At 41.6% G+C, this 17856-nt stretch overlaps 1 protein-coding gene across 1 annotated transcript in view; it reads right to left on the reverse strand.

The window, feature by feature from the left end:
• TSHZ2 (teashirt zinc finger homeobox 2) overlaps window positions 1-16138 on the reverse strand; it is a 219417-nt gene extending 203279 nt beyond the window's left edge. Inside the window, exon 1 of the mRNA XM_080628148.1 lies at window positions 15555-16138. Coding sequence (XP_080484274.1) covers window positions 15555-15594 — 40 coding nt within the window. The 5' untranslated portion in view covers window positions 15595-16138. The remainder of the gene's footprint in view (window positions 1-15554) is intronic.
• Window positions 16139-17856: the final 1718 nt, after the last annotated feature.

Consider the following 17856-nt stretch of genomic DNA (forward strand, 5'->3'; position numbering starts at 1 on the left):
TGAAGTCAATTTCTGCAAAGAAAAGCAGTAGGAAGTTACAGGACATGACTGAATTAACTTCAGAAGCCAAGTGAAGTTTTGAGTCATTGCTGACTCAGGTAAAATTCCAATTTAATACAACACCTCTGAAATGTAACCTCGTCTAGATAATCAACAATAATCAACCAGCCAAATAGAAGAGAAAGGGGAAATTCTGAGTAAGAGTACAAAAATGAATCATTATGCTGATAATGGTTTTGTTATTATTTTTGCAGATGAATCTGAAAGCTCTTAGGACTCAATTAAGTTACCACTGCCAATAAAGACAAAAAGTAAAATCAGAGCAGATACTTTCTGCCTAGACGTCAGGGTGATGGGCACATTAGAAATGAGGTAGATTAGACAGATGAACTAGACAGACACATCTAACTTTCTTCCAGTGCACTCATTTGTTTGACAGACTGGAAAATGCCAACATTCCTGGGATTAAATGAAAATTGCATTTTCAATGTGAAGTATACACAGAACTTTGCTATGTCAGTTTTCCTTTGTTAAAATAAACCAGGGTCCAATCTCGTCCTCCCAGACTGACCCAAAGCACAGTAAGATGAATGAAACAGTAACCAAGATGCAGCCAACTGAAAGCCTTTGTGTTGCTACCCTTTCACCCACGATATTAATGGAGTGATAACAACCTGCATATACTTTGATACATTAAGTTTTCCTGAGATAAACACCACCAAAAATGCTAAATAGCCCATCTTGCATTGCTGTTTTGATATCGTTTTTCTTTTCTCCCTGACTTCCAGCTACTTTACCTTTATGAGCTGCTCAAACAATTTTTGTTCTGTGATGCCTTTTCCCCCCCACTTTGTTCTTCAAGACAGTAAAAGTAAACAAATATCTTGGAGATAAAAAATAAAGAACAACAATAACTGGAGTGATTCTCCCCAGAGGTTTCTGGTCCAGGCTGCAGATGTATCGGTGTGGCTTTTGTTTTGGCACACATAAAAACACATGCATACACAATGACACACGGATAGCACTTGTGTTCACATTCGACAGCTCCCTATTTTTCCCTAGTGCCAGGACCTGCACTAGAGTTGCACTTGTACTCTGCACAAGTACAGAGCTAGATTTCGCAGTATGCACTTTGGCAATCCCAGAGCCAGATCCTGCTCTTGCCCATTCCAGCTTTGACAGAAGTGCCGGCTGCAGCCCGAGGAGCTGTGCGACAGCCCAGTGGTGTTGGGGAGAACAGAATCCAGCTCCTTGTGACAGTTTTCCCCACACAATATCACAATCAGCCAAACACATTTGTAATCTACTGCAGTTGGTGTTTCTATAATTGATAGAGATATAAAAGCCCTTTTTGCTAAAGTTGTACTTTTGTATTTTTTTTTTTCCTTGGGGGAGTTGAGAGAAAGCAGCTACAAAAAGCAAGCTTTAAATCTCAGATAATGTAGCTCCCTTTAGAATCCCAAGCTTAAAGCAAGTAGTTACGAGTTTTAGCAATGCAAAAATACGGAGCTAAAAACAAACATTTATTTTACTTGACATAGCAAAACAGTGGATTAAAAAGTTAAATCAATGCGCCGTCTGAATGGTTCCTGCTGTAGCTGCAATTTCAAATGAAATAAGAATGTATAAAAACTCGCGCATATTAGGCACATTTGGAAATGTCTCCTTGTAACTGTTCTTTAAGTGTTCTGTCTATGAGCACTAACAGGTCACTGCACAGGAAATGCAAAAATATGTTACGTTTTAATCAGGGAATATAAAACACTGTCTAGAATGTTACATTGCCCTTGGGAATGTGTAGTAAGTAGGGGAACTTTTACAAAGTCCAGGTCACTCTCCTCATTACATCACTGTAAAAAAAAAATACAAATTATTAGGTTAAATTATATAGACGTCATATTAGAACTTTCCCAGTTGTAGGATGATGGCTAAGAGATGCTTATTTCCTTGGAGCAACTCATAATCACTCCCTTGTTCCCATGCACATACTTTGTATATTGAAAACAGTGCATTTTAACTGAATCAAAATGTTTCCAAACAATTGTAATGGAAGAGGACAAATACAAAAATCAGACTGTTTGTATACTCACTCTACCAACAAATTTCAGCACTTCACCCTAACACACAGACACACATTGAAAACCTGCCTGGCTATAACTCATAGGTGATAAAAAAATGAAAAAAGGGATTTTAGCAGAGATGTTTGGGAATGATTAAGGTAAAATATCCCTAATCCAAACAAGTGGAAACCCAGATGTCGATGGCATCATTAACATCCCTTTGCCCCCATGCAAATATTTCTCCACATGATTTACCTCTGTTGAACTGAAATCACAAGTTTATAAAATCTCTGGTAAGTTCACAGAAACAGCAAAAGAGTAATGCAAGGGTGACTGTTTTCTAGATTAACATTCTCAGGATTTTAGTTATTTAATGCACAAATTTTGGAGGTGACACAAAACTCTGCAATATCCTGAATGCAACCTGCTCTGCTCTCGCAGATCCGCAGTCAAGGTTTGTCACTGACTTCAGATAGAAAGATTCAATGTCTATGAAAGATCTCCCACAGGGCAGTAAAATTAAAATAAAATAAAATAATAAAATAAAAATAAAATCCCCTGCCCCAAGTGAAAATCTAAGTCAGAGTCACAAGGGCCCAGTGCCTGCTGAAGTAAATGGCAGTTACACAGTGACACAGGGCTCAGCCCTTCGCAATTTGCATGTTGCAGCATGAGATCTTCGGCTAACAGGCCCTTTTTATCTAAACAGATATCTGTGGTTGAAACTCCTGGCATTATTCTTTGTATTTTCTCCTGAGCTGCCTGCTTTTGTACAACAGCCACTTAACTGCCAGTAACTTCCACGCTTTGTTCCAGCCTACCTGAAGCAGTGGGCACCCACCAGCCCCGCGCCAGCCCAGCACTGACCAGGCAGCTCCCGCAGCACAACTCAACAATATGCAACTTCCCCATCTATATTCTTATTACTATAGATTGTGTATGGTTTCTACAAACCTCTCAGTGTGCTGCCTGAACTCGTCAATACATCTGCTTAGTTCTCGTCAGTCAACGTGTGGCCCTGACCCTCGCTGCCCACATCTCCTCCAGACTCCTAGCAGGGGATCAGGATTTTCCTTGTTTTGATGGTTCCTCCCTGAACTGCCTGCGCAATCCCTCAGGTATAAGACATCACCACTGCCATTTAACACACGGAGGGCACAGCTCTGGCGAATTTTAGGTGAGTTTTTGTCCTTTCTCCACACAAAAGGGCCCCAGGGGCTCAGCGGCCACCTCAGCGCACCCTCAGCCAGCGGCTCCTCACACTCCACAGTCCCACCACACACCTGCAGATGCAGAGAGCACCTTTCTTCCCAGCTGAGGCAGATTAACTTCCTGCACACATCCATCCCCGGCCTGCCGTGAAGCCAGGGCCTGGCCAGGCTTTCCGAAAGCAAGCAGAGGAAAGCCTGGAACCGCACATGTGGAACCGCACTTATTTCCACAAAGGTCTTAAGCTAGACAGAAACTGCTGGATGAATTCACTGCAAGAGCTAATACTGAATATCATGCTCTACTCTGACCAGGCAAAAGAGTCAGTTATACATTTTTACCACCATTTTCTACAGATATTTGTTAATTTTATGCTGTTTGCTCCTGTCTTTACTCCTGCTTGTCCATGCTCTGCTTACTAAGTTTCCCTGCTTCCCATCCCAGGGCCTGGGCCCCAGCTGAACACACAACACAGACCATTTCCTCATTCTCCTTCGACTGCTCAGACCCATCGGTGTCCCTGCAGCAGGGAAAGCAATTGTCCTACTTATCCCCAGCTAAAACGTATTTTAAGGGAATGTAATTGAAAAAGATGAACTGAGAACAGAGCATGCGTGGTGGGGATGGCACGCTGGGGAATGCTGTGTCACCTTCTAAAAATTCTTCGGCAACGCAACTTTTAGTTTATAAGTCAGACAAATCTGGGTGGATTTTCTCAGGGAAAGCAGAAGACATCTCTGAGAAACGTTCACGTCACTGCCAGAAAGCACAGTGGTCCCACAGCTTTGAAATAAACTCTGATGTATGTCTTCTAATTTTCTGCCAAATAACATCCTACCCTAAATTACAGGAAGAACGTTTTAAGAAGGGAAACACAGATTTTGATAGTGGAAATGGAGCAGCTTAGAACTGGAAACACGAGAATCACTAGAAACCAAACGTCTCAACAGCAAACTCCAAACAATCTGGACTGTAAGAACTGTTGTGCCCATAACACAGATGTTATTGTTGCCATGTCCGGGCTATGCATGCTCCAGCATCCATACGACACTGCTCTCAAGGCCTCTGTTGGCTTTTTGCTCTTTTCAAGATCTTTTCTGTTATTTTTCACCCTTTTCGTTATCACATAGCTGAGCTTTTACCACATTAAAAGGCTGCCAGGCAGGTGAACGCACTGAGCCCTGTGCAGCTATGTTGCCTACTTGTTCTGCCCCATCCACAGCATGTTGCCTCTCCAGTTCAAACAACAGATTCTGCTAGAGGGATCATCAGACAAAACCAACAAAATAAATCTATAATTCTGAACACAGATAAGGTTGATGGCTTGCTCTGTGTTATTTGAGCTGTTTTTTTCTCATGCACAAGTAAAACAATAACCTCTAGGCTATACAACCCAGGTCTGAGTCCTTGATTCAGGCAGGCAGAGGGGCTCTTGACTGTAAATTTCAGCACAGACTTAAAAATTGATAGAAACTCCTTTTTAATCATCAACTATTCAGCTGCTCATTACTGATGTGTGCTTTAATGATGTCCCCTTAAATTTTGGGCTAGTTTTAAAAATCCAGTTTCCTCAAATTCAGTACAAAATCCAGGGCTGTGAAATGGGGCCCCGTAATTTTGTTCAAGGGCTTTTTCAGTTGTAAAGTATGTTTGAAATATGAAATTTAAGGAGTTTGCTATGTCAGGTGACGTTTTGTTAGCTTTTGACAAGGGAAAATATTTAATACCCTCATCTTTTCCCTGCTCTGAATATTAGTTTAATTGTCACAAATAATTAAACACTTATGAGTAAAAGACATCTTCAGACATTTTGACAATACATATTAAGAGACACTTTAAGGGAAATCTGCACTGATCGGCTTTTATTTGTTATGCTAAATGATGATGCATCCTGACTGCATTTGTTCCTTATTTGTGTGTGCAACAGGAGACATACTGTGAATGATCTGTAAGGAATAAAATGACAGTATTTGACAGGCTAGGAAATGTCTGGGCAAAGATACAGGACAAGGAACCCTAAAAGGGCATTGCTTATGGAGGGGCAATGGGATAGAGACACTCCCTTCAATCTAAGGCAATGAAAGGCGCCAACAACTAAATTACAGTTAATAACAGTAAGAAATAAACATAAATTACACATACAAGGATCAAGCTCAAGGACTTTGGACCACTAAAACTATACATTATTATATCAATTATCAAAGAGAGACAAATTCCCATCCTGGGAATTTGCATGTGAACTCTAATAACCTACTATTCAGAAATAGAGGCAAGCATTAATTTCCACATGAAAAGGAGCCACGGGAGAGCATCCCAAGTCCCCAGCTCCAGAGGAGAGAGCCCTACCTGGTGATTCAGCACCAAACGATGTGGCCTCTGTTCGAGAGGGTAGCAGGTGGTCTCCCAGGTATGGCAGATTAGCCCTATATTACCTAAGATTTATTCTGAGCTCCTGCCAATATAATGGCTGAAACGACCATTCCTGAAAGGTAATACAGCGTGAAAATAAACATAAACAATCCTTAATGAATCCATAGGCTATTACTTGCAGCATTTTTCTTCTAGGGGCAATACATACATCTCCACTTTAGAAAAACAGCACTGCCCTTGATTGAGGCTCTACAATTCCAGTTTACACAAGAGAGAGGCCTGAGGAAGGTCCATGGGAACTGCTTGGTGCTAAAAGCTTTTGAAAATTCAGGTCTTTCTTTAGATGCCCATGTGAGGAGTTAGACCCTTTAGGACCCGACTTACAAAAGTTAGAGCCTCAAACTCTATTAGCAGAGATTTCCAAGCACCAGTGAAGGTGAAGAAAAAAATGCACGTCCTTTTTAGCTAAAATTAAATCAGTTTCTTCATATTTCTCAGGGCCATGCATTATATATTCTCAGAAGTACAAAGCAAGATCCCAAGTCTGAGAAAGAAATGTAGAAAAATATATGGGGGGAAAAGTAACCGACAAAAAATGCATCTAAAGATAACTTAAGGAAGGTAAAAGACTTAAAATTATTCTGCCTAAAACTCCTGCCTAGCAAAGCTCACTTGGATTGTTAACAGAGTTAACACAGCCCTCTTTCTCTGACTGTGAGTCCTCCCATTTTTGGGAGCTCCTGGACACAAGCAAAGTGCTGCCTCCTTTGCCATAGCGAGTTGCACAGAAAGGATGAAAATGCCTTTCCAGCCCCATCCAGGGCCGATTCCCTGATACCACAGCTGAGCTGCTCCCTCTTCTCACCCCAGCAGCAGGCATGTGGATGCCTTGAGCCTCCAGCCCGGCTTTCTCTCCTGGAAGTGTACCGATAGTAAAAATGTGATCTAGCACCTTGAGAAGGAGATGAGGACCAAGTGCTGTTTTACCTTAAGGAAAACAGTTCGAATCTCTTGGATTCAATTTGCTTTTCTGTAAAATGGGGAAAAAATACTCTACTTCACTGGGATTATTCTGAGGAGTACATAGCATTAGTAGGAAATCCTTGGAAAAAAGGTCCTAAGTGTGAGAAATATTACTCCACTTCCTAACAAAGCACATACATACAAGCAGGGACCATACAGCTAATCAAAAGCACTAGAAAGCTTTTAATATTTTTAGCATTTAATGCTACAGATGATCAATACAACTACTTAGCTTCTTTCTCCTTTCACATGTTAATGTTTCACATGCTACTTGTACTGTGCTTATGTATGTTATGACATGGCTGAAAACCACATTAAAAATTCTTTTTGGTACACCAATATACCAGGTAGCATGGGGTTATATTTTTCTGATACAAACTGAGCATCATGAAAAGATCCAGCTCTTATGTGTGAAGTTCACTCATGCTGCGGGAAGTAAATGAGTTCTTCCTATATGTACAAAGAAAATTGCAGGCCTTATGAATTGTGCTGGTGATTCCCAGTGCAATTCAGACAAAATTATTTGTATATGGAAAATTCACAGTAAAATATTTCTACCAAAACCAAGATTATTTCCATCCAACTGAACGATGAGTGATAGAAACAGACTTGCTCTCTGCACATACCAAACTGCACCGATGTGCAGGTTTTCATTCCAAACTCCTCTATGCAGAGTTTCAATAGAAAAAAATCTTTGTTATCAAGGTATTCCAGATAATTTAATTTTTTTCATTAAGAACAAGAACTGTTTGCTGCTTCTTTTCAATAGAAATTCTGCACTGATTCCACATAACAGACCAAATATTCCTCCAGCAAAGTTGCTCTGGGAATATGTAACAGCATTTTTTAAGTTATGAAAGCAATATTGAATGAGATTTACTACAATTTAAGATAAGTGGGTCTTAATTTTATATGAACATAGAGACTTAAAAAGCAACCAGAAAGAGTTCCGATTATATTGTGCTAGAATATTAGGCCTTGTGCAAAATTGCTCCTTTTCCCTTATACGTGCATAAAACCAAGCACAACAGGCTTTCCAATTAAATGAGTCTTTTGAGAGAGATGCAGGAAGAGCCAGAAAGTGCCTTAAAACTTTATTGCTTTTTATCTTTGTCAGGTAGGGATGTGTATGTATTAAAAACAACCTGTTCTTTCCAGTACACAGCCCTTCCTGTAAGATTTTTCTTCCTGTTTGACCTACTAATATTAAAGGTTTCCCAAAACAGGAATGGAAGGATTGACGTGGGTTAGTTTTTCCCATATACTCGGTAGTTTTGCTTTTCTGTAGGCATCTCAAGCTAGGGATGCTTCCACAGTCTCCTTAGCATCGTAAGTAACTTTAATGAGCCTCAGTATCATTAGACGTTAGCAGTTTACGGAACACAGGGAGAAAAGATACAGAAAGGACTAAGATACAGCTAAAATAGATACAAGCCATGGAGATAAAAGAAAGAAGTCAGCATCTCATTTGCATTAATACAATAAAAATACAGCGTTAATGTTGCTAGTTGCAATTTTTTTTTCAATAAAGTTGAGCCTGATTACATCTGAAAAAAGGTTGGCTGCGCATTTGTTGTAGGTCCTGCAAGTGTTTAGACTTTAAAGGACAGTTACTGGCTATTAACTTTCTAGATCTAATTGACACTAAAAACAATCTCCGCAAAACTTCAATTGAAAGCCACTCCTCAAGAACCGATGGTCTGATCTCTCACGACTGCTTTGTTTATAGCAAAACAAATCCAGAGCTACTATTCATGTAACTCCACTCCATCGTTATATTATGGATTTTGTTTACTGGTATTATGCGTGTGTACAGATATAATTATATACGCAGACACACACACCAGTTCATCATTACAATCAGTCAAAAGCAGTATTGCCAACCTTGCTTATTCAAAAATCACAAAGCACCACCTCAGAAATTGTGAGAGCTGAAAATTATGAGATGATACAAACAGTCACTTTGAGAATCATGGCATTTTTCTTCTGGCGTAAGAACTTTTAGGCTGAATGTTTCCAAGCTCCTTAGTTCTCCACAGTATGGAGTTTAAAATAAATTTTCCTTTTAAAATGCATATTGGGTGCTTATACAATCACCAGACTCCAAGACCTGGAGGTTTAAAGAAAATAAACACTAGCAAAGGACTTTCAGTGGACACAACTCCCAACATTACAGGAATTTTAACATTTAGACAAATATTAGTGGAATAATCAAAAACTCCTCTGAAAAACAGGGCTTTCCAGCTTCTGGCAATAAGAATCATAGAATCATAGAATAGTTAGGGTTGGAAAGGACCTTAAAATGGTGCATCCCTCTCTCAGGCAGGCACTTGTCTCCTTTTTGCAGGTATGTGTGCATACATATGTGTGTGTATGTATGTGTGCATACCTGAAGAGGATCTGTTTCAAATACATTTAGTACTGTTTGTTCTATTTAACTGTAGAATTTTACCAATACTTGGGACTATCGGGCACTGCATGGTCTAAACTCTGTATTTTTCACAATCGAATCCTGTCATTTTGAAGCTATTGTTGTGACTTTCTTGTTCCTAGGGTAAAAGGGGAAAACACTTCTTTTAGGGAAACAAAGATTCTCTTCATTTTTCTAAATGAAACACTTAATGCAACACTTAGATCATAAGACCAGTTTTTCCACTTCTTTTTGCCTGAAAAAACCTCACAAGGTAACAGATGAAAAGCCAGCAACAGTTAAGAGGGATGTGTAAATCTAATGGGAAACAGTGTGTTTCTATGATGCATTTCTCCTTGAAACCTTAAAAAATACACGGTTCGCTGTCAAGAGTTTCTCAGTTGCAAGAGCCGTTATTATAACATGGTAAAAATTACTCGGTGCCAAGATCCAACAGCCTCAAGTGAGAGGTCACCTTAATAAGAAAGAACTGGTTTTAGTCCCTAAAACTACATGGAACTTTAGGATTCCGATTTGCAAAACCATCTTCATGCATTTACTTGAGAGCTGCTGCTTTTGTGCACAACATTAACACTGCCAGTTAAAAAAGGATTCCTTAAAAGACTGTATCATCTGCTGGTACCAAGAAACAGTGTTCAATAATTAACACAGAGAATGGAAACATGTTTGAGAAGTGAGGCTAGACCAGCAAGCAAAATATCTCAGTCATACAGGCTTCAGAAAAGAATAGCATACAATCACTAGTAACACAAGTTACAGGCAGAATTCTCCCTAGATTTAAAACTTAATGACAGAATCTGGTCCCTTTTCAGAGGCAGAACATTAGTGAAGAAACATGTATATTTAATTTTGTAGCTAAACAGCCCAGTCCTACATAGACAGTCTTTACACAGGCCAGCTACCCACTGAAGCAGAGTGCTGAGTAAGAGCTGCAGAACAGGACCCACTCTCATGTAAATTATTGTAATTAAATAGGTAATGAAAAATCACTGCTCTTGCACAAATGAAATATAAGACTTCAGCTGAGAATGTAATGTGTTTGCAGTTGACTCCTGTATCAGGTTCGGAGACAGATGAAAACGTCTCTGCTTTCATGAGCACGCTTTGCAGGTAAAACTTCACAAATATCTTCATTTTGCAGAGAAGAAGGAAAACCAAAGGCTTATTTTAGCAGTAAAATCAATAGGATCTCCTTTTTTCAAGGGATAATATGGTACACATATGTCTCAACCCGAGAGGCATTAAATGGAATATGAATAATTTTACTGTGCTAATAATACGTCATCCAGTAGAAGAGCCAGGCCTTATTCTTCCCTCCACTAGCTGACATGATATTTTTTTTACATTTGAGCTCTTAAGATCTGCACAATAGCTTAACACAATAAGTGTTTAGCCTCTGGTTCCAACTGTAATTGATAGAGTACAGTTCCATTCCCTCTGCTGCTGCTAAGTTGGGAATTGCAGCCACAGCAACTGACAGCTTTTTTTTTCCGCAAGTCTGGAGTTGCTCTCTGGGAGTGATGTCCTCATCGGGATGGGAAGTTAAATCACAGGAGAAAAGCTCACCCTGGCTCTGTGCTACAGAGGAACTCCAGGGACCTCTTCTAGGGGAAACAGTTGCGTGAGGTGGGTGCTACTAACGAGAGGGAAAATCAGGAGGAGAAAGCTCCGGGTGGAAATACCAAAATCCTGTCGTTCTGAAGAAAATGAGCTTTTCAATTAGAGAGCACAGAAGAGGGAGAGCATTTATGCAAAAGAATTTCTGACAATGAACATGTTTTTAAAAGTGCTATAAAATTGTGTCATTTACTGATGGAAATATCTTTTATTTCACAGTCACAGGGGCTGAACTCTTGGCGAGTCCCAATCTTTATATAGTGATAATACACTGTGTTTTGATATGTGAGAGTAAAACTGAAATAAGGAAACAGTAACTAAAATGAACCTGATTTCAAATTGCCCTTTTCAGGCCAGAGTTTTGACATGGGAAAAAATTACATAGTAACTTTGGGCTTAGTAGCCGATTCCAGAACTTATACGCAGATGGCGACTAATTTTGGTGCCTCTTTAGTTGTAAAAGTATATTTTGGAATATATTTCATTAGCCAGGATTTACAGGCTTCTCTTCTTTGTGAACACCTTGGCTTTTCTGTCATCTGTCAGAACTGTGATGTGCACAGTAACTGAAAGGTTCTGAGGCAGGAGCTATTTAGGTGGTTTTGATGTGCACTTGCTTTTCTAGAGGATGGTTAAACAAAACAGTCCTCCCATTTCTACAATTTCACTCAGTGCTGCTTGCTTGGAACCTGCTTCTATTGCCCCTTTAATTAAAGGATACAAATACTACTCGAAAAGCCACAGCACTCTTGGTTATTTATACATATATATATATATATATTGTTTCATCACAGAAATATACATATCAGACCTAGCTGGTCATTCACTATGCTCTCTGCAGACGCAGAATTTCACTTTCTAAAGATGTTTCTGTTTTAAATAACCTTTTTACTGCTAAGGTGCAAACTGCAGCTGTAAAGTACTGACTGCTAACCGTCCTCTGCTTGCTGCTCTACAAGGACTCTTCCTTCCAACAACAAAACTGTGTTATTCTACAGCTCCAATAAACAAAATACATGTGACTGATATCTGACTGATAGCTGTACTTTTCCTGAGCTTTGGTCCTCAGATAGCCTACTGGAGCTGAGAGAGAAAGAAAAGAAATACAAAATTGCAGCCAGAAAAGGTGTTAAGTTCAGATTCCTCTTTCCAGGGTTTAAAAAAGCAAACTAGCAATTCATGATCACAAAATAAAATATGCACATTTAAACAAGCTGCAGGGGAAAGGAGAGCTTAATCCAGTGAAATTGTGTTTGAAAGCTATTTCATACCCCTAGGAATAAAATCTGAATAGCAATTCTGCTTTGCTCCCACCCTTTTTCCATCCTTCTGTTAATATATTACCATTTGTTATGGAATCGTTACAAGACTTCTACCCCAGAGGTGGCTGCGTTTCATTGAAGGATGAAGTACTTTCTGGGCCTAAGTCTCTTCTTACTCGCAGGAGCAGACAGTACTCACTGCAACTGCACTGATGCTGCTAGTAAAGCTATTTTTGATTTGCACCTGAGCAAGAGGAGAATTAGGCCCAGAGGTTGTAAAGCCCTTTGGCTGAAAGCTACAGCACAAATGGGTTGTTTATTGTAAACAGAAGTATGATACTAAAGCAGGCTCTGATATAAAGAGCTGGAACTATCTGCTTCAAGAATTACCGAAATGGAAATGACGATCTCAAAAAGGAATGACGATTCAGAAAAGATTCGACCCTGGAAAGATCAAAATGCATTTGACGTAGTTTCGGTGTTGATGTGAAATAAAGTATCTTTAAAAGTGTAATTTGAGATCAAAAATCCCCATCATCGAACATAAATAGTGCCCCATTTATCCAATTACACTACCTTGTTTCATTACAGTGGTTTGTAATATATTTCTTAGGAATACAAGGCTTAAAATTAATAATAGAAAAGGACAAAATTGCCATGTATATTTCTCTAGACAGATTTTCATCTAGCAGCAGGACCTCACTTCTGATTCACTCGCTGGTTCTGTCTAACCTTTACATTATTCATTAATCAAACTAGAAACCTGCTTTCAAAGTCAGTGCATGGTAGTAATTATTTACAGTTGTGCATAGTATTTAATTTTAAGCAATGACAAAAGTAGGCATGTCCAGAATCATAAGGCTTATCATTTTTCTTCCATTGGAGGTGACTATCTAAAGAAGCTAAAAGTTGCAAACTTCTCTTCAATATCTCTGCTGCCATCAAGACAGAATGCAGTGCAACTGATACGTTTGAACCTGTACAACTAAAAATAAATAAAAGTGAAAATTAAGTAATATATAATGTATTAACTCCTTTAAAGAAAAGGAATAAGGAGCTTTGCTATCAGCTATGATGAGCAACTCACTTCTTATTGCACAGTCTGTCTACTGTCACTTTGAGGTATCTTTCACTATAGAAAACAGAACCTCAGTACTATCCCTGAAAATGAAAGTCAGTTTTAAGAACTAGATACAACAGGCACGTCTACTATTTGAGACCACCTCCCCCCCCCCCAACACACGAAAGAAACTTCAAAGCAGAAGAACTACAGCAAATGTGTAAATCTACTTCAGATCAGTTATGCTGGTTGAAACTGGACTGCATTTGCAGTATTTTGCTCACCTGAAACAACATTGATCTGAGGACAAATATAATCAAAGAAATGCACCACTGAAGAGCAATGCACATTTTATACTGAGAATAAGGGAGGGAGGATGTAATTTTGGCCATTCAAATTTCTCCCTCGTCATTAAGATTCTCAAAAATACTGTAACGTTCTGGATAAAAGCATATCTTACTGTATTCTTAGCAGGGAAATCCCGGGAAACAACAGCATGGGCTTTGCTCGCAAAAAATTTACTTACTCTGTAGTCTACGCCTCTAAAAAGAACAGGGTCCCCCTTGTACAAAAAGATACTACACGCATTGCAAGTGGAAATTCTACTTCGAAAACAAAATAAAATGAAGCCTCATCCTCTTGACAGAGAGAAAAGAAGAAGCAATTCTAGCACTGTCACTGTGATGATCAGCATCCATGAAAAAAATCGCTATTTATCCTGCAAGTTGAGAATGTTAATGCCTTATTCAGATATAACCTCTTTGTGAATAAAACAGTAACAGCAACCCATCAGAGAGTTCTTCTGAATACATATATATGTGTGTGTGCATATATATATATATGCATTTCTAGCTCAACTATTATTTATGGTTCAAGGGGATCTTTGCTGCCAGGAATCATACGAGCAACCTGCATAGGTACATTCATTGGTCATGTCCCAAAAGGCTCTGCCTGCACACCACTGTCCTACAACTACATGAACACGGCAAAATAGGCAACTTTATAAAAGTTAACGCGTGTCCCAGATTCTCTGAAATATCATTTACCCCTGAACAAATCCCGAGCACTACTTTTCAAAGTTTATTCAAGTATGCCACTAAAGTTTCCCATACATTTTGTCCCACACATAATATTCCACACCTAGAAAATATTTGGAAGGGGGAGGAAAAATTAGCAAACCGTTTTTAAACTGAAACCATAAAATATGAGTTTTCTCTAAAGAACTAATCTGATGAAGGACACAAAGGAAAAAAAAAAAGGGGGGGGGGGGGGAACCCGCCTACATTAAAAGCCAAACAAGATAATAATTGTGCATGTCTGGCTAAGAGAATCTAGAGGGCAAGCCTTACGTCATTGGCACTTGGGTTACCATGGTGAGTGATTTATTGATATATATCAAGAATGAATAGATCAAAGGCAGCAAGATGACAGGTGATCAATCAAATGTCAAATCAAAGCTGGCAATCAACTGGAAAGCTGATTTTTCAGTGGGTGGGTCTGGCAGAAGAAAAATGAACTTCCATATTGCGCTTCCCAGAAACAAAACCCCACCACACTATTAAAAAAAAAAAAAAATAAAAAGCAATTAAGCAGCCTGAAAGAAAACTCTTTGAAAAGATTTACTATACAGGCCCACTCATCTGTTTCTTTTTCTTGGCCCCCAAAAGAAGAAGAACTCCCTACAAACGACAAAACAAAACGCTTCCAAAGTTACAAACTATTTTGCTCTTAAAAAAGAAAAAAAATAAATAAAATAAAAACTAAATTGCAAAACCACTTGGCATGTGCAAATATATCAACTCGGCTACAAAACAAAAGAAGGATTTGATTTGAAAATGCGGATTGTCTTCTAACAGTCAGAACGTTTCATTTTATTTCCTGTTGCAATTTTCACCACTGATGATCAAAGGCTGAACTTCCCCACCGGGTTCATCAGCAGAGACAGTCCCTGTACTATTTCAGGCAGACACAGCGTTCACACACACACACACACACACGGCCAGCGCTGCCACCAGAAACACGGCAAAATAAAAGATTAACCGCACCGACCCACTTGGCGAAACACGCGTTTTAAAACCAAAAACCACCGGGAGGGGGGAATTAGAAATGGGAAAAAAAAATCAAACGACGGTAGGGACTGAAGCGGGAAGCAGATGGGAGGCTCGGGAAGGGAGAGGGGCCGGGGGGAAGGGGCGCCGAGTGGAAGAAAGTTGGGGGGAAAAGTTTGGCCGGGGCAGGAGGGGCTCGGGGCGGGAGGTACCGGAGACACCAGCGGCACCGGGGGCAGCGGAACGAGCGCGGCGGGCGGCGGAGGGACCAGCCCGTATCAGAGCAAAGCTCTTGGCAATCGGGACCGAAACTGGCTCCGCGGAGTTAGGAAGGGAAAGGGAGGGGGAGGGGGGATAAATAAATAAAGATCCAGCCCGGAAAAGCAAGGGTGACCCTAAATAATAATAAAGATGGGGGGTAGGATCGGAAGGAGCGGAGAGACAGAGGCTGTGCAGTGGATGGCTTCTCCTTACCTGCAGCCCGTTTGGGTGCTTGCTGTTTCCTCCTTGGCATCGCTCTACTTTCTCCAATCTCACTTCTGTCCCCAGATCCGAGAGCCCTGAGACGCTCCTGAGCCGTGTTCCTCTGCCTCAGCCGCTTCCCCCGGCACCCCCTCAAGCCTCCCCTGCCCCCCTCCTTCCCACTTCACTGATAGGAACCTGTTTGGGTTTTATTTTATTTTAGAGATCTACGTTTCTTTCTTTCTCTCTCGCTTTCTTTTCTTTTTTTTGGTTGGCTTTTTTCTTTTCTTTTTTTTTTTTTTTTTTTAACTGTTGCAACACTTGCTTTGCTTTGATTCAAACATCCAAGCTCAGGAGCAAATGAAAGGCGCCCACAGTGCAGAGGATGGCAATAAATAAATAACAAAATAGATATGTATATATTAAAAAAGGCAGCTCTGGAAAGACTGTGGGGCTCGCTGCTTCCTCCCTTTCCTCTCCTCTCCTCCTCCTCGCAGAGCTGTATGGCGGAGCTGTGCCCGGGTGTGTGTGTGTGTGTGTGTGTGTGCGTGTGCGCGGAGCGCTGCAGGTTCCGTGCTGTCAGATGCCAGGCGGTGAGTGATATGGGAGAGGACAGGGAGGCTTTGGATGGGAGGAAATCTGCTGTTCACACGCACACACACACTGCACAGGCACACACACGCACACACACACACACACCCGCACACACACACATACACAGGCAGGGCGAGGCGATGCCAGCAAACATCGATCCACTGAGCAAACTGAACATTAACAAACTCCTCCTCCGCGACCCGGTGACAGGACGCGATCCGCTCCGCGCACCGCCACACGCCGCGCCGTTAAAGAGACAGGGCCCGCGGAGTTCGGCCCCCGAGGGAGGTGCTGCCGGGAGCGCCGACGGCTGGGAGCCGGGGGGAGCCGCGACGGGGCGGCCCCGAGCGGGGGGATTTGGAGTAGGGGGGGGGGTCAGCGCCCCTCACCCTGCGTCACTGCAGATTTAACAAGCGGATAACGGGGATCTACGGCGGGGCGGGAGGGTGGCGGGGACCGCGGAGGGGGCTCCCCCCCGTGCGGCGGCAGCACCGGCTGGCGAGAGCTGCCTCGGGGGCGAGTGCACGCGAGGAGCTGGAGCAGGGGAGCGGAGCGCTTCCCCCACGGATCTTCCTCCTCCTCCTCCTCCTTCTCACGCGAACGGGCACCCCGCGGTTAGGAGCGGCGTGGCTGGACGTACACGGGAAGTTGGGTGAAGTTCAGGTGAAGCGCAGGGCTGCGGTAGGAAGCGCCTGCAATGCCAGTGGCCCGGCAGAGTGGGGTCAGCCCGTCCGGGACAAGCCCCCGCAGCTCCCCGACTTTCCCCCGGCACCTGGATCAGGGGAAATCGGGAACTTCCATCGAGTGCTGCTGCACCCTCCTGGTAACCCAGAGCGAGGTCCCTTCCCACCACACCGGCTGTCTCATCCTTCCAGAGAGGCCAACAAGCGGCCAGCCCAAGGAGGGAGACGGGACACGGGAACTGAACAGGGTTGTTCCACAAGGGACGGGGATAACTTTCCTGCCCCATTTATTCATTTCCGTTTATTCCCCACAACTGCTGTTAACACCTTGAGGGTTTAAAAGCGATTTGGGGCTGAAAAGATGGATTAATTTCTATATATTCAACTACAGTTTGTGTAAGACCTCTTAAAAGTGGATGTTGCAATACTCCATAGCCCAATCCCAGAGTTTGCTATGGAACTGAGTTCTTAGACACTTTTTCTGTTTTGGCATTTGTGTCTTTCTAGTGAAACTCTTGGGTTTAATAGGAATCATTTGCAACCCTCTAAAATCAGGCTGTTCAACCAGGCTCTGTTACAAAGCACCAGTGAGAGCCGCCGTGTTGTAGCCAGTGGCACTGGAGATTCACAGTCCCACTGCTCAGGCGGGGAATGAGTTTCCACGGGAAGACCCCTAAGTGACCTTTGTATTTGGCAGTCTAACAGGAGATTGTGTTTATGAAAGTGCCCACCTAACTGATTTCGTTTAAATTATTTGATAGCCTTGCCTGTATGAACTCTAGCAATTTTTGTAAGCAATTTGAAAGTATTTATTGGTGCAAGCAAATGCTTAGTTTGAAAGATAAAATAGGATAACAGTACTATAAAATGCACATTTTTCCACTTCTGCCTAGCATAACTCACTCAGAAGTGAACAGCTCTGCTTGAATCAGTTGTAATTGCACAGCCCTCTTCTACCCGCATGCAGCACGTGTAAAATGCAGTTGGTGCACACCAGGGGATTTCTGCTGTGTCCCCAGCTCAGGCAGGGTTAAATG

This window comes from Psittacula echo (assembly GCF_963264785.1).
Source record: "Psittacula echo genome assembly, chromosome: 12".
Taxonomy (NCBI): domain Eukaryota; kingdom Metazoa; phylum Chordata; class Aves; order Psittaciformes; family Psittacidae; genus Psittacula; species Psittacula echo.